Source organism: Oxyura jamaicensis, chromosome 4 (assembly GCF_011077185.1).
Source record: "Oxyura jamaicensis isolate SHBP4307 breed ruddy duck chromosome 4, BPBGC_Ojam_1.0, whole genome shotgun sequence".
In the NCBI taxonomy this organism is placed as follows: Eukaryota; Metazoa; Chordata; class Aves; order Anseriformes; family Anatidae; genus Oxyura; species Oxyura jamaicensis.
In genome coordinates this window covers 94923755-94947787 of record NC_048896.1, presented here as the reverse complement: position 1 = coordinate 94947787, position 24033 = coordinate 94923755, and the positions used below count along the sequence as shown (strand labels likewise).

General features: G+C 49.8%; 1 protein-coding gene across 13 annotated transcripts in view; it reads right to left on the bottom strand.

The window, feature by feature from the left end:
- Window positions 1-24033, bottom strand: part of EXOC6B (exocyst complex component 6B) — a 274926-nt gene that overhangs the window by 125694 nt on the left and 125199 nt on the right. For 11 of the 13 annotated variants that reach the window (XM_035324205.1, XM_035324197.1, XM_035324199.1 and 8 more), the window contains 2 exons: window positions 22082-22258; window positions 14398-14466 (listed from right to left, as the gene is read on the bottom strand). In XM_035324205.1, coding sequence (XP_035180096.1) covers window positions 14398-14466; window positions 22082-22258 — 246 coding nt within the window. The remainder of the gene's footprint in view (window positions 1-14397; window positions 14467-22081; window positions 22259-24033) is intronic. The other 2 variants (XM_035324203.1, XM_035324206.1) reach the window with 1 other exon arrangement.

The window sequence follows — 24033 nt, the reverse complement described above, 5'->3', positions numbered from 1 at the left end:
AAAATAAAATAAAATAAAATAAAATAAAATAAAATAAAATAAAATAAAATAAAATAAAAGCCCAGAAGTGTTGATGTCTCCCCAAGCTTTGGCATCACCAGAGCCCAGAGCTCCTGCCGCAGCAGTGCCTGAACACTGCCCGGAGCCGTGTCCTGCCTGCACAGGGCTCACGCAGAGGCAGTTTGTCAGAAGCAACTACAAAAAAAAACTGAATTTAGCCAGCAGGAACCTCCCAGTTTCCTAAATCCACGCGTGGAAGTGCTGCGTGGTGGCAGAGCCCAGCACAGACAAGCACCCTGCCCCTAGCGCTGGGGGAAAAACCTGCTCCCAACTCCTGGGCGAGCACAACTGAGCTTTTCCAGCATTGACTCTCAGCTTCCAGTGACTTCCAGCTCAGGCACAGCCCGAGCCAGAAGCGGTGTCGTTTTTATTTAATAGCCCTTGATGGATTTTTTTCCATGATTTACCCAACAGCTGTCGGTGCCCACGTAAACTTGTAGGGTCCTTGGGTCGGAGCTTCACAGAAAACGGAGGTTACGGATCAGAACAGAGCAAGTCTTTAAAAACTAAATGAAAACAGCGCTTACACTTTGACATTTTCTCTTCCCAAAAAATCCCACTTGTGTGACAGCGCTGGAAGAAGCGACTCGCCCTGACGGGCAGCCCAGGGCAGCCAGAAGCCACCAAAAGCCCACAGCCGGTCTCCCAAAGGGGGGACGGACACATCTCCGTGGTGGCTTTGCAGGCAACCAGAGCCCCCGTGGCTGCGCAGGGGTCGCCGAGCCTCGGGTGCTCTTATCTTCAAAGGCAAACGGGGCCGAGCACGCAGCAAACCTCTCCCTGAAACCGCAGGACAAAGGCACCAGCACGGCTCTATCTGCACAGTGGATCTTTCTCTCCCCCCAATTAAGTTTATTTCTGCAGGCAGCGGAGCCTTTCAGGGGTCTGTCGGGCCGCAAAGTGCAATTCTGGAAGGAAATCCCTTACCAACCCCCCCCCCCATCTCTCCCCAAATGCAAGCCCAGGTCCAGCCGCGGACAAAAGGTTTAACATCGTACCCCGAGTCCTCTACTGCTCATCAAAATGTGGGGGGAAGGACTGGAAGGACTGAGGCTACGTGCTCAGACTAAGTGCACTGAAGAAGAAAGGGAGAACAAACCTCCCTACACACCAGACAGATGGTTGCTCTCCTCCAAGTGATTTTTAAACAAAATCCCAAGCAGCCTGCCTGGCTTCAGACCCCCTCACCTTGAGGATTGCCCTCACGACTCATTTCCCGTTCCCACAGCACCCCAGGTAGCTCTGCAGGGGGAGAAGGGGCAGCAATCCCCTCCCTGAAGTCTGTTCCCCTGCGAGGAATGTAACCTCTGCAAAGCTAAGGAGAGAGGATGTTTTTCACAGGTATCTTTGTTCCTTGCTCAGAAAGCCGAAAAGTCGGAGGCAACAGCCAGGGGAGAGGACCGGGAGCCGAGGCCAGGCCCCCCTCCAAGGCTCCACCAACGTTCCACATCAGAAATGGGAGGACTTTGCTGACCAGAGCCCACCCGGATCAAATGTCCTTTGATTTTAGATGAGCCCCAGATGCATCCCTACCAGCTGACTCCACAAACCCTACACGGCCGTGTTCGCCTCTGCCCCGCGCTCAGCTGGGTGCTCACCACCATGCCCCCGCTCCTGCCCGGTGCAGGTGACTTCAGCTGAGCTGGAGGGAAGCTGAGGGCAGGTACGAAGCTGCACCCAGCTCAGGGCAGGGATTTTCGTGAAATTTGGGGCTTTTCAGGGTGAAGCGAGTTCTCCTAATGCGACAGACAAGCGGCCATAGTAAATCTTCCAAGCCATCCAAGATGCAAATCCCACTTCAATCACATTTTAATAGGTTGAAATGTCAACCAGAAACGTGTTTTCTTTTCCATTTAGTAACAGTAGAAAAATACAGCGTATTTGCTACTGCTCAGTCATCAGTTTAGAGCTGCCGGGTTCATTTAACGAGAGCTTGGCAGCGCAAGGCTTTCAGCTTCTGCCACACAAGTGTCATTTGTTTTGTTCTCCTGCTTCACCAGGACTGGGTACCGCAGCTTTCCCTTAAACCACACCAAAGAGAAGACTGTTGCCCCAGTCCAACATGTTATTTAACATCCCATCATCCCAGCTAAAGAGCATGTCTAAGCACTGAACACATGGCCAAACTTTTAGAACTGTATCTCTGTGTTTATCAAATCAATTTTCAATATCCAGAATAAATACGTTCATCCAGAAAGAACGCGCAGAAAGACTCCAGTGCTTTAAAAGATTTCCCCTGGGGGCCCTTCCTGATCTTAAAAATTGTACTTTTTAATAGCCAGGAAAAAAAAGAAGGACTCCAAATTTGGAGTTGCTGTGCCTGACAAATGAAGTGAAGCGCGGAGCGTACTGAGCTGTAAAAGGCGAGAAGGACATTAAACTTCTCTGGGATGACAGCTCGAGCCTTCGCAGTTCCTTGGAGTTAATACTGCTCAAAAGGAGCAGAAAGCAACTTGCACGAATTAAGATTTGTTGGAGAGCCTAATCTCCTCCGGTGATTAATAGTCTAAAGTTTATCTCTGAGTGGTAGCAGCACAACGGAGGATCCAGCGCACGTTTGTGCCCAGAAGACCGGCGACACTGATAAGCAGTCAAACACAAACCATTTCTCCATATTTTTAATAGCTTTGATTGTGTTTTCAGATGACAAAATACATCACGTAACAGTGTACGTCTCTGAAAGCTATGCCAATGCTCAGGCCCATACACAAATAGAGACCTTTGGCCTTCCCAGCATCTCATGGAATATTTCCTCTAAGCCTTCCAAGGACCGATGCACAAGAGACCTTCTCTTAGCACAAAATGGCTTTTCTGTATCAGTCTGATTTCTGCTTTTAGACTTTCCAGTCATCTGCATGCCCCTCCCGAGCACACCCACCTGATCCACCTGCTCCGATCCACCACGGAACTCCTCCCCAGTATGCCCACGGACACAAACTGGTCCGTGCTGGGCCGTAAACCACCTCGAGGCGCGGACGATGAGCTTCTGTTTGCTTGGTACGACCGAACGGCTTTGATGCTGCAATTGCCACGAGGCACAGAAAGAGAAGTTTGTCTCCTAAATTGTCCAGCTTACTTATCCGGGATTAGCCCCTCGCATCCCAAAAGCTGTCAGATTCCCAAGCGGATGGATGCTGACTCCAGAACAAGGATCCTAAGAACTGCTAAACAACTTCTAAACATTCCCATGGGAATTCACTTAACCTCTCCTACAAAATCAGTCTCGTAGTACACATCTATCCCCACTGCCTCTCAACCTTAGAAATTTTAAAACGTCCCAAAATAAGTAATTTTGACCTGTTTTGATTAAGCAGAGCTCCCTTTCCAGAGCCACTCGGCAGCCACACAGCGCCATCGCTCAGCGAGGAAGCAGAGGAGCTCAAGACCCAGCCGGCCTCCGAGCAGAGCTCGGCCTTTCACCGGGTCTGACTTGCATCAGGACGCACGCATCCTCTGCTTCAACTAGCCCTGCCTGTGAAACCTGAAAAATAGGTGAGTGTTTTGTAGGGGAAACCATTAAATAATATATAACAAAGCTACACGGGGCTGAGGTGCCCCACCTACCATCAGGGAGCTTCTCCCAGACAAATACCAGCACCCACCACATCAATCTTTATTCTGCAGTGCAGGATGCAAGGCAGACACAGAAAGAATCATTTCAAGTATTTCGGAAAGCCCCAAGGGAGCTCGTATTTTAATACCTGCAGTGGAAACTACATCCATTGTGCACTGAGCGTTTCTTTCATGCCATCCCTCCTCCCAAGAAGCCAACACCTTTGGTCCGCAGCACCCAGCCCTCCGCAAGCCGACAGGCTCCGAGCTGGAGGAAGGCAATCGCCCAGCCCCGCACCGGGTAATGCTCTAAAGAAATCCCTGCGCGCTCAAACAATGGGATATTTGTCAAAGTACAGCCTGATCACCAGCAATCATCTGTTTTTCATAACTACATTTGACCTAAACTGAATTGACTGAACAAGTAGCCTGTGTTTTTCATTCTGGAAAATGCGGCGTCGCAGCTCCCTCTCTCTCCCCCCCCCCCTTTTTTAAGTCATACTTTTCAAAAGTTACAAAGCGATGATGTAGGCAGATATTTCCTCATTATAAACAGCAGCGGCTAAACATTTTCAGGTTGCATTTTTGGCCATCTCCTCCTGTTCCAGGTGACCTGCAAGGTTAAGCGCAGGGGGACGTGCCTTTTTTCAGATGCTTGCTTTCCATCCAGCCTCTCTGCAAAGGAAAGCACGGCCCAACGCTTCCACTGCAAAAGGGAGCAGAGAGCATTCCTGACCACATGCTCTTCTTTCATAACGTACTTAAAATTCATTAAAACTTTATAATGAATGAGCTGCCAGGAAAAAAAAAAAAACGCATTCAGGACAAGCCCCCAGAGCCTTCCATGCAAGGCCACCGCACACAAAACCTCGGAGGCAAATAGAAGAAAGCTCACCCTGGTCTCGAGGAAGGAAGGAAATCGGTCACAAGCTTTGCAAGGAAGGATGCATCCCCACAACTAATCAACTCTTGTCAGTGCTCCCATCAATTAGAAAATAAATAAATCAATCAGGAACAGCACAGAACGAGCCCTTAAGAAAAAAACGAAGTACAGGTCCAGAGGGAGGCAAAGGAGCCAAGGGAAGGGGAAGGTAAAGGGAGAAGAGGCAAAACCTAACGAGAAGCTTGCAATCTGCAACAAACCTCAGCCGTTCTTTTCTTGCCTGCTCACCAGGCTGTTTTAAGCTACGTGCCTCCTACCAGAGAGCTAATCACCGCTGACAGACCGGGTTTTGCACTGATTGCGGAGGCTGGCAGGGAAGAAAAGTCACTAAATGGGGATATTTCCACTGGGAGACCATGCTGTCCTGCTGGAAGGCCATCGTGTCCCAGCAGCTGCTTGCAGGTCTCCCCAGCTGATGACTCGCTGTGATTTTTTAAGGCACCGATCTGCACAGACCGGATTCGGACAGGCACGGGGGATGCTGTGCTCCCAGCCAGCAGCGAACCGGCACCAGCTCTGCTTTGACCAGCTCCCGCCTCTGCCCACCTAAACCCACACACGTGCCATAATTACAGGCGTGCAGAAAAGGGTAAGGTTGGAAAGCCCCCGTTGTCCCGTGCACCCGTTTAGTTGTGGGGTCGCACAGGAAGGGGATGAGGCTTCCTATCCAGCAGCTGTAGGAAACATGCTCTGTGCCATGCCTAAGGTATTGCTGCAGTAAAAGGCTTGGCATTTAGCTCTGCGTATCCTTTGGTTAATATCTGGAACAATTGCTAAAGGGAACAGGCCCAGCTCTTCAGGCTGCATTACTCCTGACAGTTTTCACCCTAAGGATCCCAAAGCTTTTCAGCGCCGTGCGACAACCACAGCTGGGGCAAGAGGCTTCAGACAGGCGGGAGGTTGGAAGCCAGAGAAGATGTAAAGGCTACAGACAAACCCCTGCTCTCCTAACGGCCCTCGTAGGTTGCTCAGTGTCTCTGATTCAGTCTCAAAGCAGAGGGTCTAGAAGATCCTAAGTCACCCAGAGCTCCAGGTACCGGCTTCAGATGACAGAATTGCTGAGCCACCTTCCTCAGCAGTCAAACCTCTCCTTCCGAGGGACTCAGGTAGCGCAGAGCCCGGCCGAACCTCTCTGAGGGCAGCGCTCACCTTCCCACACATTGCACACACCCCTGCCTTTGTGCACAGCGATGATCAGCCCCCCGAATCGGAGCCTTCCCATCGCTGTTCGGCCAAAGCCGCCTGTCGATCTCGGGGCTGAAGCACCTTCTGCACGGGGACTGCGGGCTGCCTGCTTCTCATCGCCCCGGGGCTCGGCCACGGCCTCCCGGCAGCGAGCGGCTCCTGGAATGCGACGGCAGCGTTTGTTCCTTGTACGGGCCCGGCCTTGTTTCCACATTTTCCTGAACAAAGGACTGAAACGGTGGGTATATGCGTCACAAGCCCGTCCTGAACATTGCTCACCCTTTCCTGCGCAAATATTTGTAAACAGATTGAGAATTAATGTCCAGCCAGCTCGAGACCCTTCATAAAAAATGGGTTTTATTGAAAACAGGATGGCAATCATTTCCCAGAGACGCTGCATATAGGCCTTTAAGATGAGAAACAACATACATAGCAGGAAAACAGCACCCCGCAGCTGTGCACCGAGCCACTCTGTGAGACGCATAAAACATGGTGGCTTACTATTTTACAGCCCCCTTCCCCCCACAAACACGCTGCCTTCTTAAAAAAGTATATACATGAAGTTTCTGGTCAACACATGGTAATTCCCCCGGGGTTCCTTTATGTAGGAAACACGCAGCTCCCCTAACGTGAGCAGCTCTACAGTCCTCATGCAGGACCTTCCCAACGCCTCTTCTTCTACCAGTCTAAAATACCGGGGGCAGGACATTTTCCCAACATTGCTCCAGCATTGCAGGGAGACAGCATCTGATCCACCAGGGTCACGTTTGGGTCTGGTGTTGTGTGGCAACGTCGTTCACGTGTCACTACGAACTGGCACCGCTAGGACACAAAACTGCATCTCGTGCAGGGTGTCGGGGTATGTGCAGCCCGATTCCTCTTGGAAAGGCACAAAAAAAAGGAAAGGCAAAATGCAGGAAGGGAAATGCGTATTAATAACAGGGGAAAATCACAGTCAGGGTGGTCAGACACCAGAACAGGCACCCGGAGGGGCTGGGGACTCTCCATCCCTGGAGGTCCCCAAAGCTCAGCAGGACGTGGCTCTGAGATAGCTGATGTAGCTTCAGGCTTAGCCCCGAGCAGAGTGTGGGACCAAAGGCCTCCACGAGGCTCTTCCAGTCTAAATTGCTATGAGGCTATTACGAGACTGGAGGCTGAGAAGAGATTGAATGGAAATGCTTGTTAGAGACTTCCCTTTCTGTTACATTGAGTTTTACCTTAGAAAACTCTATGCTCTAAGGGAAATTCTTTGCAAATTAGTGCTTTTCCGCCTCTAACACTTGTTATTTTTGAGATACTTCTGGACACCACCATGAAGTTGGGGCATATTCCAAATGCTCCTGGGGCCCTGCTGAGCCCCAACACCAGGAAAGGGAGCAAATCTTCAGCGAGAGCCTTCCCTCACTTACACAATACAAACAGCGGTGTCGGAGTTTCGGATCCTCCAGCTGGCCTGAATTCTGCACCAAGATGTGCGCCTCGCAACAAAATCAGTCCTGATCTCAGAGCTTCTTAGGACCAAAGGCACATACGTTAGAACAACATGGAAAAAAAGCCTGCCCCTAACAACTGGGAAAAGGTAAAGGTTGCAAGGAAGGCTGAAATGATGATCCGAGGAACCACAGCACACTCAGCTCTCCTTCAGTCCCTGGGAGAAGGATGAGACAAGTCCTCCTGGACCCCACTTTGAGGGATACGAAGGAGAAGGCGGCTGGGGACTACAGCATGGGCTTCACCAAAAGGAGCTATGCTGACATTGACTGACTTCTGCAAGAGCATGATGGTATTTGTGGATGTGGGAAAGCTGTGGGTCCTTTGACTTTAGTGGGGCTTTTGACATGGTGTTCCACAAGATTCTCGATAGTTCAGGATGTGTTGGTCTCAATGAGCAATTGGCTGGGGGGCCAGGTTCAGGGGGTCATGATTAGAGACGTACCTTATGTGGGAGCTGGTAACAAGCAGAGAACCACGGCAGGGCCCATCCCAGGACCTGTCCTACTCAGCACCTTTATCAGTGACACGGAGGAGGCAATGGAGCACATCCACAACCACTTGCAAGTAACGCCAAACTGCGGGAGAGAAGTCAATGCAACCAAGAGCAGGGCCGCCATCCGGAGAGGTCTCCACAGGCTGGGGGCTGAGAGGAGCCTGGTGAAAATCCTTAAGGACAACTGCCACGTCCCACACCTGGGAAGGCAGAAGCTCTCGCAGCAGCACAGAGGAGGGACAGGCTGCCTGGGGAGCAGCGCAGTGGATGAGGACCAAGAGCCTTGGCAGACGGAGCTGAACGCGGGCCAGCCGTCTGCCCTGGCAGCAGAGGCAGCCAACAGCCTCCTGGGCTGTATTAACAGGAGCCCAGCCAGGAGATTGAGGAAAATGATTATCCCCCTCTACGCAGCACTTGTTAAGAGCCCATCTACATACTGCATCCAGGTTTGGGCCTCCCAAATTCAGGAAAGACACGGACGAACTGGGGCGAGTACAGCGGAGGCCACCAAGACGGTTGGGGCCAGAGTGCTTGCCCCACAGGGGGAGGAACTGGGGCTCATTCAGTCTGGAGGAGTGACTGCTTCGGGGGGACCCAGCAGCCGCCCTACTGCCTACAAGGAGGTCATGGACTTGAATAAATCCCCCAGAGAGATTTGGCAGTCTTGGTCCTTGCAGGTTTTCAAGACAAATCCCTGAGCAGCCTGGCCTGACCTCCGAGGTGCCCACTCTGAGCAGGGGGTTGCAGCAGAGACCCCGAGCTCCCACCCATCCCTCCACAATTCAACAAATACCGAGCAGATCACGTATTCGCCACGCTCAGGACTAACAGAGTCAACCTCTCCGAGGCTGCTTAGGCTGCAACGGGATCGGGTGAAGCAGAACGCAGTCAGTTTGAGACGTAAAATACCAGAAGCTTTTCAGCAAACAGAGCCGCGAGCGACTGAGCAGAGCTCGGCAAAGCCCTGGGAAAGCACGGCTGCTGTAACCTCAGGTGACAAGAAGTCTGCATCCGGGCTATTGTAGTAAACGGATCAGTTTTTTTCTTCCTCCCCCTAACGTGTCTGTTTTCCTAGCTGAATATTTTAAGAATCAAGGCTGCCTGTGATCATATCTAGGCAGCTTAGAATGAACACTGATTTCTTTGCTGCTTCTTTGATCGAAGCCAAGTGGTTTTCTCATGGGTAATAAGGTCACGGGGTTAAAAGAGCAATATGACAATTACAAAAGTTAAATCTATTGCCACTACAGACAGACACACTACCCGGGGTCCATTAGCACGTAGTACAGAATGGTTATCACAGGTCACTGACACCAGTTCACTCTAATGGCTTTTCCTGTGTCCTTATCAATGCGGTGCACAAAGTGTCTCACCCTCAGCCTTTCCCTATGATCTCAGTGCTGTGTTTATAGCTATCTAACTCCACCAGGCACCAGTGGGTCAGCCAAGTCAGCAGACAGTGAGATATGCCAGGACAGAGCGATGGGACAATCTGCAAAGTGTCTGAGATGAACAAGGAGTTACCAGAGATTTCGAGAAGGAAATTTTTTCCACTCCCACCCCCCCCCCCACCCCAAAAAGAAAAGTTTAAACTGTTTAAGTTCCCAAGGACACAGAAGGAAAAACTTTACAACCCCGATCTCAAAAACAGAAGTAAGCCACAGACTTTCCACGGCACAGTTCGTGTTTCAGTATCAAATAAAAGCAACAACTCGGCTTACAAAGAGAAAAAAAGAGCTGCATTCATGTGCAAGAGAGGGCTGGGTAGTTCTTATTATTGAAGTTGTGGTTCCTCTAAGAGACTTTCTCTCCCCTTGAAAGAACAACCTCAATTGTTCTGCACGGTTAACAAAGAGCAAACATCTCGGTGCGCACGCCGCAGCCCCCCCGGCCAGGGTGGGCTTCAGAGCCCCGACCGCAACCGCTCTGATCAGGGGCAAGCAGAGGAGCAACCAGCCCGGGATTTATGAGACCACAAAGTCAGCAAGGGGAGGACTAACGAGCACGGCACAACAGCCAGCACGCTTCTCTGAGGAATAACAAACGCGATCCAAGCGTGGGGCTGGAAGGAGAGCAAGGATATGCTGCATTTATGGCATCTCCCCCTTCAGGTGCGCGCTGCTCGGTGCCGCCGTGCGGTGCAGTGTTTCCCCCGGTCAGCCCAACAAGTCCCCTGGAAACGCAGGACCTCAGCACAGATTCTTCTGTCAAAATGCAGCGGTCAATTTTAGCGATAAGCAAAAGCAAGCCCTGGCTTCTGCTCCCAAGGCCGTGCTGGCTCTGTAGAGCTAAGAGAAGTACCAAGATATTAAAAAAAAAAAATCACATTCATCACAAAAATAGGCAAGCTAAAACTTACCGAGTGCACGCAGCCTAAGCACAACGTATGTATTGTAACAGGGGAAGCTCACAGACTTTATGCATTGATTATTTTTAACAGAGGTTTGGTTTGTTTTTCACTTGTTTCACATTTTTCTTACCTCTCCTAATGTATTTTTGTGCATCAAAGCAGCTTTAGGGTCAGGGAGGCTTTGGGTAGAAGCAATAGAGCTGATAAAAACGTCAGTGGCAAGATATGACAAATTTATAGTAAATACCTGTCAACTGCTATTTATCTAAATTATCCAGCTCTGGGATTCTCCAGAAATACTTCATCAGCGAGGAGGCAGCTACATTTTTAAGTCTGTATTTACATCAGAATCTGCTCTTTTTCTGCTGTTGGTGGTGGGGTTTTTCTTGGACACTTGTTCTTTACCCTAAAATGACCCCTTTGTAGCTCGGATCAAAGAGCTGGGAGCGTCAATACCAGTGTCTTCATGAACATGTTAAGAACCTCAAAGTAATTGGTAACCAATTAGCATAAAGCTTTTAAAAAAAAAAACAACACACACACACACCACCTAGCTAAGACAAACCCTGAGCACTAACAGTGCTGGCTGAAGCAGGAGCTTAAGGGACTTAAATCACTGTCATCTGCTTCAGAAACCACTGCTTGGGAGCGCCCTGTGTGCAAACCATTCTACCTTTTTTGCCCTTCTTTTTATTTGTTTGTTTGCTTGTTTTTAATTCCTTTCTGCTCTTCGTTCACCGTTCACTTTCTGACTTGCTGCAGCTTACGGGAAACATGAAACAAAAACTGCTTTTCATTTTATGTTATGTAAAGCAAAGCAATTCCATGTCTTGGCCTTGAAATACAAGGCTCCCAACAGCTGTTCAGATGCTTCAGCAGATAAACCATCTGGCCCAAACCTCACCTTTCCTAATTTATTTTGGAGATCGATCAAAGCAACTTGAGCGTTACATAGACTTTGGTCAAAGACAACATAAAAGATAAAAAATGTCAATGGGAAAATCACTCCACTGAAATATTCCTGTTTCTTCTTTATATAATAATATTACCATTCTCAACAAACTTCTCTATTAACTCAAAGAAAAGGTGTACCTGATACCAACAGCCCAGCAGCCTAACCACACTCGAGATGCATGTCCTTAAATAGCACGTTGCTGTTGAACAGAAACTACGCGGGTTTCGGGGTTTAAGACACCCTAAAACCAGACCCCAACTTTGGCCAAGTGACCAAAGAGCTCGGGACAGGCACCGGGGAGCTGCCTCCCCCTCTTACTCTTTCACACGATGCTCCTGGCTTCTGGACAATCACTGTGGCCTCGGCTCCAGCTTTTTTTCCTCCTGGGAAACGGGCAGGATATGTTTTTCTAGTATCACCAGGATGCCCACTGAAATGCCAAGGTTGTTTAATGTTTACAGATTCATACCAACTTGAAACCGTACCGGTCACCCAAAAAGCCTTTCTTCATGCAATTCAAAGCATGTTTGTCGCATGCAGAAACCACCATCAGGGTAAGGACCTGTTGTTAAGGGACAAACCCAACCGCCTGAGACCGAAGTCAGGAAGGCAAAGGGGAACTTGCAGCTATTACCCACGGCGGCCTTGTTTGCTTCTCCAGATACACAACCGCAAGCCCGACGCGCACACACACGCACTTGTGATGTTTGCGATGTTTTGTTCCATAACTGCAAAGACTCAAAGCGTCACCTACGCCCATTTGTTCCTCAAGACACCGCCAGCCGGGCCATTTCCCACACGAAAAGGAATCGCCGATGAATAGTCCCATAAAGCATCCCATCGGGGCCTGTCCTCCCGCTGCCGCGGCCGCGCCAAGGCCCGGCTCTCAATTAACCACCGCCTGACCCTTGTTCACTTTCTTTCCCCCTCCTCTGCCCTTCCTGAGAAAGTTCAGCGCTTCCTGGAAAAGTCTCCTTGCCTGTTTGATATTGTACTTCGCCTTGGTTGCTGAAGGAAGGATTTACAGGTGCCTGGCCCCGTCTGTAAGACCATGACCGAAGGCTGACCTCGTGTTACAATATGTGAACTTCTGCCCTGCTGATAAGGCTGGCAGATATGAGTAGGATTTTTCAAATAATCCTTTGGGAATTTATAAGCAGCACAGCCATAAAACCGAGGTGACTGGAAGGTCGATTTCACTAAAAATAATAAATATCTCAATGTTTATTCAACGTGGGCCTTTTTAACTGCAGGCCAAGCATTTAGATAACACTATTGTAAATGACAAATATTAGGATTTTTTGGTAACTATTACATTATGATCCTTCCGTCTGACACTGATGTGGCCGTTTCCCTCGACGTTTGCTGGATCTTTGACATTGTTCAACTCCAGTTGGGCCTAGAAAGCCAGCGCGGGATTCAATCACGGGTCAGAAAGAGGGCAGGGCTCTTTTCAGGAGCCTTTCCTAGGGTTAGTTACCTTCTTCTCTTGCTCCTGTCTTACCAGTACACCTTCAGAGCTCTGCCTTTTTTTTTATTTTTCCCTTATTAGTGGGGCTTTTGACTGAAAAAGGAGAGAGAGTAGGAGCAGAAGGATCAAATGATCTCGGCACAGGACAGGGGATGGGAACCCCCTGGCATGAAACCCCTGAGCCTGGCCATGCCCAGGTGCAGTGCAGCCCTCCTAGCTCCAGCAGAAGACGATCAAACCCAGATCTGCTGCAGAGCACTGGCCACGAAGCCTGGTTTCTGGAAGCAGCTCGTCCCTAACATACTTGAGAGGACCGCAGAGCCAATTACTACCCAAGTCAGAAAAGTAAAGCAACAGGACAAGAAAACCCAGTGCCCCTCCGAGCCCCGAGCCCACAAAACTGCAGAAAAAAAGACAATTTCCACCACACAAAACAACTGCAATACCCATCAGTGAGAACTCCTCATCCTTCCCATAATAGCTTTATGCATAAATAGGCAGCCGTATAACCTTGCAGTGAAAAACTGCGTGTAAGCTACACAAATAGGATTTCGGAGCCTGTTTTCATTATACATATTCTTCACTGAAGTTTCTCCAAATAAAGTGACACTTTGAAATCCACCAAGCATTTCAGCCCAGTTGTAATCTTCAATTAGCACACTCCCTGAACCGGGCTTCCAACGCCGTTTCTGAGCAGGAGGTTTTGTCCAAGATAAACAGAGTAACACATTTTGGGGAGGTTAACTTTTTCATTCCACCAGAAGATCATGGCAACGTAGCCAAATTACATAATTATTAACAGATGAGGGCACAAAAAGATTTTATATAAATGTTTTTTATGACAATTCTTTTCCTTTTGCAAATTCATTTGTATGTATTGCTGGAGAGCCTGGCTTTAGAAGTGCCTTAAAAAACAATTCTCTCTCAAGCCTGGCTCCACTGTGGAAAGGGAGGAAAGCTGCTAACAGAGTACTCCTTTCATGTACTGCCTGGGATTCAGATTGCTCAACCGCAGGAGCGGAGCGCTCCGAAAGCTCGCTCTCTGCAGCAGACGTCATTGCCCGTGGTGGAGAGCACAGGTTCCCTCGGTTGGTAGACTTGCAGGCTGCAAGACTCATACGCTGCTGAGGGCATCTTAGAAATTAGAAGTTGAAGTGCAAGCTACAAAAGGTCATCTGGTCTGCCCTTGTTTTAAGCAAATAAACAGAAATGTGAAAACGTATTTGGAATTCCTGGGAGAATCCGTGCCCGCAGCGCTGCGAGCTCTCCTGACAAGTTCCCAAGACCACAGCAATGCTCGGAGCTAGCACTTTCTAGCACGGCACTGCATGGCCAGCTATCAAACACAAGCAGAACACCTTCAGTTTAACCATATTTTGCTGTGCACGCAACAGAGAAAAAGCCTAAATATTGGGGAAACTGGAAGTGACACAGTGAAACTGTAGATTTGGTAGGACAGCAGCACATCTGGCCCTCGCCAGCCATGTTTCAAGGGTGACAAACTACTTTTAAGTGCAAAAAGCAATTTCTTTAAAATCATTGAAAAACGAAGTTTCTGTGGTCAAAGGAGAACTCTTCCAGGAAAACTGTGTGACCAAGAAATATGCTTCTGGCCTGTGAGAAACCCAAGGCCTGCAATAGCTGCAGCAAACATCCCTTCATATTTCTGTGGCCTGTATGAAGTAACTGTGTGGTTTTTACCCGAATCAGTCCAGCTCTGCAGGCACTGGCCTCCTTTCCACGCCAGGTAAGGCGCTTCCTAGCTAGGTGCACACTCATTCACGCTGCGCAACCACTTCCTTCCAGGCAGCAGCGACACAAGGAGCAGCTCTCCAACTTCTTGTTTAATCCGAAGCGGCAGCCCCAGGCTCGCACGCAGCACGGATTCACTTACCAGGACGGAGTAGATGTGCAGGCATCGGTACACAGGCGAGAAGTCCACCAGATCCTGGGCCCCAGGCACCTGAAAGACAGCAGGAGGTCAGCGTGAAACTTGGAAGCAACGTGCAAGTCCGACGTATCACGGGGAGCTACGCGCAGCCCGCACGTGTGCACGGCTGACAGAGACACCGAGATTTCAGGGATGTGACAACTAGTCATTATTGCTGTCTGTCTACATAACTGTACATTTTTTTAAAGTTTCTCACGGTAGGAAATATTCACTTCACTCTTGCTCTGATTCCACTTCCCTAGGAAATCGCATCGCACCGTTAGTCAGCTCAGCAGAGATTTCATTTGGACCATAGGCTTAAATACAAGTTAAGCATCCTGGCACAAGCTATTCTGGTACCTAGGCAACATGACCAAAAAAATAATTTCTTTTCTACATTTCTAGTTTGATTTCTTTAAAAACACAGATTCTTTTTTTTTTTTCTTTTCTTTTTTAAAAGAACAAGCCACACAGACTCCACTGCCTTTCAACAGCAACAGTGAGCCTTGCAGAGGGACAAGGAAGTGAATTTTTGAAGGGTGGGATGGAGAGAGGGAGGGGGAGAGGAAGATCAGAGGAAAAATTTGCATACAAGAAGCTTGTGTCCTTTGGAGCTGTTCGAGCCAACAGAACATTAAGCTTGTTGGCCACGGCATAAAGCTAAAGCAAACCTCCTTCTCCCCCAAAATCCAGAGAGGAGAGGAGTGTTCTGTTGACATGCGGTGGAAAAAAGGGGAGAAAGATGAAAGGGGCCAATGGACAGGCCTGGGAAACATGTTTATTTTTAATTACTTAAGAGGCACTTCTGCTAAGAAGGAGGTAGGATGAAGCAGAGAAGCTTCTAGCTGGATGAGGACGTGCAAGCCGCAATCAACGCTGCCCAAAGCGCCTGGGGCGAGCGGTCCTCATCTAAGGCAATGGCTCCAAGCAGGGGAGTGCAGGAGTTGTGGTCTGGAAAGGGAAAGCCGGGGATTTTGTTAAAAAGCCTCCTGTACAATGCCAGAGTGGCAGTGGTAAGGAATCCCCTCTGGACAAAGAAACTCTGTGTAGGTTCTTGCTAAGAGTGGGATAAATCGCTGGTGATGGGGCAGGGGGGCATCCCGTCCCGCACCACCAGCATCACTCCCAGACCCCAAAACTGCACAGTTCCCGAGCGGTGGTGACGCAGGAGGGCAGGGAGGGGAAGCAGTGGGCTGGCTCACTGGGGACAAGGCGGCCAACAGCTTTCTTGGGGTTTGGCTCACATCTTGCTGGGCTTCCCTTGTCTCCCGGGCACGAAGCCCTCCGTCGTGCCTCCTGAGCACCTCTTACAGCTGGGAAGTTGGCTGCCCAGGAACTGGGAAGGTTCCTGAGCAGGGGACAGGGCTGACATTGCCTCTGTGACTCTTCCCAAGCAGAACCTGCCCGTTGAACCGTCCCAGCAGGGCTGCAGCTGAATCCTGGGCCAGCTCTGGCTCACAAGTCCTCGATGGCAGAACCAGAGCTGGCTAAAGCAGGCAGAGGAGCACCGGTACGCGCTCGGCCCAGCCATCCTCTGGTGACCACCAGCAGCGTGGGGAAGCCGGCCCGGACGGCCCCAAGTCCACCCTGTGCTCTTGTGAGGGAGGAGCAATCTGTCATCCCTTCACAACATCATCAAAGCAGGAGATGTTTTCCTGTGAATTTGAATTCAGGATCAAACGTTTTCACTCCTCTTGGATTCGGGGCACCAGCTGAACATGGTCCACAGAGAAATATTTTTGATAAAGATTTGTGAAATCAGGGTATTGCCAAAAACGGAGCCTACTCCCCCAGAGAAATGCTTTCAAAGCAGACTGCAACAGTTTCACAGCCTCTGATCTTCTGTAAAAACTTTTAAGCCCACACACACGCTCACAAAAAAATACGCCGGACTGTTCTGCAGAGCTAATATCTGAGACATCAATAAGTCCTCCTCTAGTTAGAGAGCCATCAGACGTGGATGCATTAAAAAGAGCAAAACCTGTGCTAAGATTTTGCAGAGTATAAACCTACGATGCAGCTCTTAAGGAAAAGCAGCCCTACAACACACAGAACATGGGAACACATTTTCTCCCTGGAAGCTCAGCATGTTCCCAGTGTGAGCTGGTTGCTTCTGCAGCAGCAGGGCACGTTTACAGCTTTCCTAACCGAAATCCCCTTTCCTGCTTGGAACCCCAGGCAGCTTCCAGCAGCACCCAGCACGAGGGACACACGGACGTATCGAATCGTTCAGACTGAGCACGTCCCCGTCAGCAGCGATTCCGTTTCCTTAGCCAACGCGGCGTTACCGGCATTCAAATAAAATAAACAAACCTTTGCTTCTGGAAACTCGGCGATGAGAACTAGAAGCCCCCTCAACAACAGAACTGATTACTCCCCTGACATCTCCACTTCTGCCTCGTCTTTTTTTTTTTTTTTTCCTTTTAATTTGCAGAACAAAGAATTTATTCATCTTGTCCAGAATTTTCCCGTTCCGCAAACACCGGCCCCACAAACCTCACTCCCAAATTCTGCATCCAGCACGTTCCCGGTACTGGGAGCGCAGGCAGACCTGTCAGTCTCTGTAAACAGCCAAACCCTCTCTTGCTGCAAGAACTCTTTCATTTGGGTTGAACACTGACTGTAGCGAGTTTAACCCATTAAAAGCCAAGCTTTCGGCGCTCATCTGCAGCCGACATCGTCGCGAGCCTGTCCCAGAGGTGAGGGATGCTCTGGTCTGGCTTTATACAGAGGTGTGAATCTCGGATCCTGTTACTTTCTGATTGAAAGACACAAAGCACACGTATATTTGCTCTTCTTTCAGCAAGGACTAAAGAATCCAGACCTGAATAGAAGGAATCCAAGAGAAGTGTTTATGAACTGCTGATGGATCATTCAATGACGAACCACTGACTCAAGCACAAGGGTTTAAGGGTGCAGCCACAAGGGTGGAAGTCCAGCAAAGGATATTTAGCAGGTTGAGTCTCTTCATATGATACCCACAGTTTTTTTTCAGCGTAGAAAGTGCCCGCTCACCTTAAACAGCAAACCTTAACTGCAGAACAAAAGGTTGGTTCTGTGCACCTTCAATAAACCTCACCTCATCTCTGGCCACTGGCAGCTTTTCGATCCCTTGCTGACCAGAACCAGCCGTGCTTTAGACCTGCTACGCGTTGCGTGGGCTCGGTGTCCTCCGACTGCCCCAGTGCGTGCCACGTCCTAACCCTAGGCAAAAAACTGCTTGTCTTCGCACGGTCCAGAGGATGCTCAGACTGTGTAACACTGGAAGCAGCCACAGCGCCCTGCAGACGGATCTCACCCAGGCTGACGTTATAGACAGCAGGCAGACAGCTCTGTCTGGAAATAGAAGGGTTTCTCTCCGTGTCCAAGATGGTTTTTTTGTGTGTAATTACTCGTGGAAGCAAACAGAAGTTGGCGGCTGATGGCACCTGACACAGCCATTTATCAGGGAACGTCAAGAGAACTCTCCGGGGTCCCTGTTCCAGCTCCCAGAACTTGGTAAGAAATCGAGGACATTCACCGAGAGAATTACAACCGATTCCTGCAGCCAGGTCCACCTGAACGAATGCCAGGAGCATGACGAGTTTTGGCTACACCTCACACCTGCTGATGTCCTCAGTGCCACACTCCCTCGTCTGGAGTTTGTTGATTTGCTCTTCAAGAGGAGTCCAGGGGCTGTTATTCTGCCGTGCAATGTCCGTCCTTAAAGCCTCCCCTCTCCCCCAGAGGAGCACCAGGGAGTCCACTTCTACCCGACCACTTGGCAGACACCTGGCCAGCCTTTCTGGGGACAAGAAGACGTGAGGCAGAATGCAGGCGAGTTTGTCCTGATGCACTCACCAGGATCACAGAGGAGAAGGCACTGGAAATGAGAAGGATCTGGATGAGCTTTGTAGTTTTCTGGATGCTTTTTAGTACAAAGGGAGCGGCTGGCACAGACAGAACAGCCCGTGGAGCTGCTCAGTGTGAAACGCTGATCCTCCTCCCGCCACTTGACTTTCATAAAAACTCAGTTTGAGTCTTCTCCCTGCTCACTCTCCAGCTCTGCCCACGCTCTTGCTCTGATCACGGTGCCAGCTCCCACCCCGCAGGGTGCCTGCGCTCGCGTGGGCCACGTCTGGGCTGCGACATCTCCAAAACGCAGCCCTCGAACGGAGCCGAGCACCACGCCTCCGATTGCTCCTCCTGAACGTGGCTGGCAGAGCTCCCCTGTGCCACCCCGAGAGAGAGAGGGATCTACACAACCATACTTGCAGCAGGATAAGCAGAACTCTTTTGCTTTTTGTCCCTTTTGATCCTTTTCCTCTAAATTCTGCTACGTGAATGGAGGGATCGCTCCGTATATGCACAAGGAGCTGTGAGATCCCTGCAACACTTCATCTACCCCATGTGGACAACTTATCACAGCCTGCTGAAGGGCCTCTGATATTTCCTAAAGGAAAAAAAAATATTGTATGAAACCCACTTTTTCCAGAGTTGGCTGGCCTAGAGACCAGGATCGGGAGCTCTCCTGCCAAAACCTTAATCAGAAACACCTTCTAGGTTCTTCCCGCTTTCAGTCCTGGACAGGAGTAGGTGCATGCTCCCTTCATCCTTCCCTCCCCAGCCACCACTGACTGTCTTCCTAACCAAAACCTGCAGCTGTTTTTTTTTTTGGCTGTGTCAGGTCAGGAGCGAAAGCCACCAGTGTGCTCTTCGGATGCTTCGGGCTCATTTCTTTACTTGGCTGCTGAGCTCACTCTTCAAGGCGCTGTCTTTGCTTTCTCTGGGTTTTCCTGTCAGCAGTATTCCACATTCTCTTGAGAAGCAAAAGCTTCGGTGAGGGGCAGAGCACAGCAAACAACACGTGCACCCTTTCAGCAGTTGTGTCCCTCCAGGCTCAGAGCACGGCTGGACAGCAAACGGGACGCGGTTCTCCTGCGTTCAGGACATTTACCACTAACAATTTTAGGCCACTAAAATCAGGAATCAACTTTGGAGCCTCAAACTTTGCCTTAACTGTATTCTAACTCTGCCTCGCTGTCACTACACAGAGATAATCAGGAGAAGGGGTCATGCTGGAAGATGGAAAGCTGGGTGTAAGAATCAGCCACCAGAAACAGCACTGACACTGGGCAGCCACCACAGGGGAGCCCTACAAAAAAACCCTGGCATTAGGATTTTACACCCGTACTAGTTTGGGCTGGGATGGAGTTAATTTTCGACATTGCAGAGCACAGCCCGTACAGCGCTGTGGTTACGATCCATGGCCAAACCAGCTCTGATAACACAGAGGTATTTTAACCGTTGCTTACACAGCGGCAAAACCCCCGTCGTTTCTCACTCTGCCCCGCACCAAGCGGGCTGGGGCTGGCCACCAGGCTGGGACACCTACCCCAAACTGCCCAGAGAGATGTCTCCTATCCCAGAATATCGTGCTCAAATGAAACAGGCGTGGAAGGGGGAGTTGTGGGGCTGGTGGTTGCTTTTTGTGTGTTTTTGTGTTTTTTTTTTACCCCTCAGAAAGTAGCCATTGCTTGGAGACTGCCTGGGCATCCATCTTTTGGCGGGACATGGTCAGTGATCACCTTTGCCTCAACTGCAGGGTTTCTTTCTTCCCTTTGCTTATTGAACTCTCTTTACAGCTGAGACACAAGCTCTGCTCTTTTGCCCTTCAGCCCAGCTCCCCCATCCTGCCTGCGGGGTCGGGGAAGGGGGCGAGCAGCCAGGTGGGTGCTCAGCTGCTGCCTGCGGCCACCCCCTGGCACACCACGCGTGGCGCCCCTTGAGATTTAGGCATCCACTTCCAGAGATCCTTTGCACTAAAATAAAATAATAATAAAATAAACAAACAAACAAACAACTTTCTTTGTGAGGAGGAGATGACCCCAGGGAGTTAGGAACCTGGGGAAGAGCCAGACGTCTCTGCTGGCGGCTCTGCAGGCACCGCCACCGTGCCGGGAGCCGGAGCTGAGCGGACTCACGGTGCTGCCGCCGCCCATCTCGTTTCATCACCACGGACAGCAGCTCCGGCCCCGCCGCCACCGGGGCTCTCCTGGCTGGTAGCCCCCCGGTAGATCCTGCTGGTAGCCCCCTGGTAGCCACATCCCACCCGCACCCAGCCCGTTTGCTCGCCGCCGGCCTGGCTTTCCCCGCACTGCGAGACGGGATGCCCTCAGCGTGGGGACAAGGTAGCCCCGCAGCGTTAGTCAGGAGGCTTCTCCCAGCCGTGCTATACAAATTATGACTCGAAGACCTTCCCTCCTTAATGCTGTGCCTCTCCGGTCCCAGGGGGCTCAAGCCTGGCACATGCCAAGTACCGCGTCTCACACAGTCCCTGGTTCTGAGCACCCACGGCAAGTGGGAGATTTTTAGCGTGTGATGGAACAGCAACCACCGAGGTCCAGGACGATCAAGGGCCAGACAGACTTTCTATTTTTTAAACAAGGCAATACCAAAATATACCGACTCAAATCAGTGCCTCTTTTGCAAAACCATGCCCTTTCCCCTAATTTTTCTTGGGCTCTATTTCCCTTTTGATGCAGGGGAAATCCCACAGCCGGGTGGTTTCAGAGCAGGGCACAGGGGCTGAGCAGCACCCCACCGCCAGGTCCTGTGAGCAAGCGGCCTCCTTGTCTGCTGGGGAAGTGCCACAGAGATGAAGAGGAAGGAACAGATCAAACCTCTGGGAAAAAGGCAGGCCATGAGCACTGAACCACTCAGGCGATCCATGCTACTGCAGACATCTGAAGCTTGTTCTTCGTCCTTTTTGCTCAGGGCAACACACACGAGCCCAAAGAGTGACAGGTTGCTATTGAGAACATCATTCTCCCGACAAAACAGGGGATTCGGCAATAAGGGCAAAAGCATCCAGCGTGGCAGATGGAACTTGCTGAAAGGGTCAGGGCAAGAGTGCAGGATGAGAAAGAGAGAAGGCACCAAGAAGCTCAGCACACTCCCCATCGGTATCTCTGCGCTGATTTCCTGAAACAGAGCGACAGGACTCCTGCATTTTAAGCAGCACGAGTCCCAGATGCTCCACTACATCCATTACCCTCCAGCTCAGGAGGAAAGGAGAACCAAAGTGGTCAGAGAGATGCTTCACATGTAACCAGGAAAGGTACGGGCATCGTGCAGTGACTGCGGAGGCATCGGAAATTGTTGCATAAAAGAAACGGGCAGCCCGAGGAAGCAGCAACAGAAACACACCAAGGAATTATAATTGCATCTCAAATAATCCCATCCCAACACAATTCTTCTCAAGTGCGCATCTGCTCACAGAGGAGGCCAAACATCTCATGAACTACGTAGGAATTCATCTTCTTGCAAACGAAGGGTTCAGGATAAAAAGAAACTGAGCTCCCAGGTGAGCAAAGGCCACAGAAAGGCAACCTGGGAGCAGGAGGACAGAACGCAGGGGCTGTTCTGCTCTCCTGCCACACATGACATCTCTGCTGAGTCTGCTAACAAGGGTAAGGACAAGTGTGAAACAAATAGAATCACAGAATTCATTGAATTAACCCAATACTGAAAGGCACCCGTGCTCTGCAGCCTACTCTGCATCTCTGCGCTGCGTGGGGACACGAAATGCTGAGCTAGGTGCAAGCACTGAGACACTACTGATCACCCCCGAGCTGTCCATCTCCTGGGTTTGATGGTATACAGTTACCTCTTCATCCTCATCCTCATCTTCAACATCCAGGATACCCGAATCCTGCTCAGACATGGGGCTAGTGGTCTTTACCTCCAAATCTGAGCTTGCGCAGCCTTCTTTCTTGGACTTTTTTCCCCCGCTTATCCTGGGGTGCTGTGATACAATATTGTCCAGGTTTCTTTGCTGCTGTGCCTAGAAAAAAAAAAAAAGAAGCAGATTTCAAGTTTTACGATAGCATCCTCGTATTTATTTTTCAGCCAAAAGATGCAATCAGTCATGAAATACGACAAATGAGACAAAATAAAACACACACTTAATGGAACTCCGAAATGGTATGTTTTTTCCTAACCCAGATATTCCAAAGAAACAGAAGATTAATTTCAAAACCATTCCAGGGATTATGCAACAATACAAACAATATTCTGACTCTTCACAAATCAAAACGCCAAACCCATCATACTGCCATATTGATCTATTTACAGCACAGATGCAGAAATATTAGCCCATAGGCCATGTGGTGACTGTCACAGGCTAAATTAAAGGACGTACTTAACCGTTGGATTTGTTCCTCTTTTCAACCCGTGTCAGCACAAAACATTCCACATCTGGACCCCAGAGGTTCCTGAAAGCATTTTTGTGGTACCCCAGGAGATCTTAATTGTACGCTGCTGATTTACAGAACGATCTGTAAAAGGTATTTGACCAAAAAATTCCCTCGCTGGGAGAAGCGCCGCGATTCACCGCACAAAACGCGTGGACGCGGTGCGGCTCCCTCGGACCGCCGCGAGCACACATTCCTGGGGCTTCGGGCTTTGTTTGCAGCAGAGGTTGCTGCAAAAACTCGCTCGGTTTCCTCATTGTTACCGAGCACAATATTCGACAGGACAAATTGTTTAGCCCCCATTGTCCAAGAGTTGAACGAGAGCTTCAAACGCGAGTGCAGGAAGGGGGGACGGCGCAGAGCCGCTGCTCTCGCTCCAAGTGCCAAATCATGTCCCAGACACGGGGAAAAGTCCTGGCCAGCAAACGCAGTGGTTCTGCACATGGGAGCTTATGCTCTGCTCTAGCTAGAAACTAAAAGCTCTGAAAACCTGAAATCTATACAGATCCATACACGCGATTTATAGGAACTCTCCCATATTTTTCTGTAATTTTTTATATATGCGAAGAAAGATGTATGGAAATCATCCAGATCTCCCTCTGAAAAAGTTCCTTTGGATAGCACGTGTTTCTTTTTCAGAAGGAATGAGCAAATATATTCTTTTCAGTCATTATTATCAACTGTATTTTTACCAATTCCCTTACAATTCTAACCAAACCTGCATCCGAGCGTTTCATTGCTCCCACACAACAAGAGAGAAACGACGTGGCAAGAGGCACCGTGCCCTGCCCCACGGTAGCGCCGCAGCCCGACTTCAGAAGGGAGAAGAAATACCAGAAACTGTACTGCAGATACTGGTGTCAGCAAAACCACCTTGGACGAAACACTAGGCTCTTGGATTATGCGCGGGTTTTGCAACAGTGTTATGAAAGAATAAAAGGGTTAGAAAATCTAAATCAAGAGGGGTACGTTTTCAAGGATACCAAGGGACGGCAATAGCGAAGGCACGTACGCGCACAAAAGTCTACCAGCTCAGAAGGCAACTCGGGCAATGCAAACAACCATGCTAGGAGTGGAGATCAGAAGCAAGGAACCCCCCGAAAAAGCGCTAATTACTTTTGCTACCTGAACTGCATAAAGTAGAAGTCTCCATCTAGAGTGCAAACCTTCAGAATGATTTCCGTGTGAACACTTAGAAGTATTAATAGCCCACAAAAAGAATTTATGAGTGAGTTTTATTTTGACAGCCGCTCTCAGCTCAGCTCTCTTTTGAATCCCTCCCTGGGAAGAAACACCCCAGGGCCAGACAACTTGTGCAGCTCCTAGATCTGAAGAATATTAAAAACAAGCACGGCGCGGATATCTC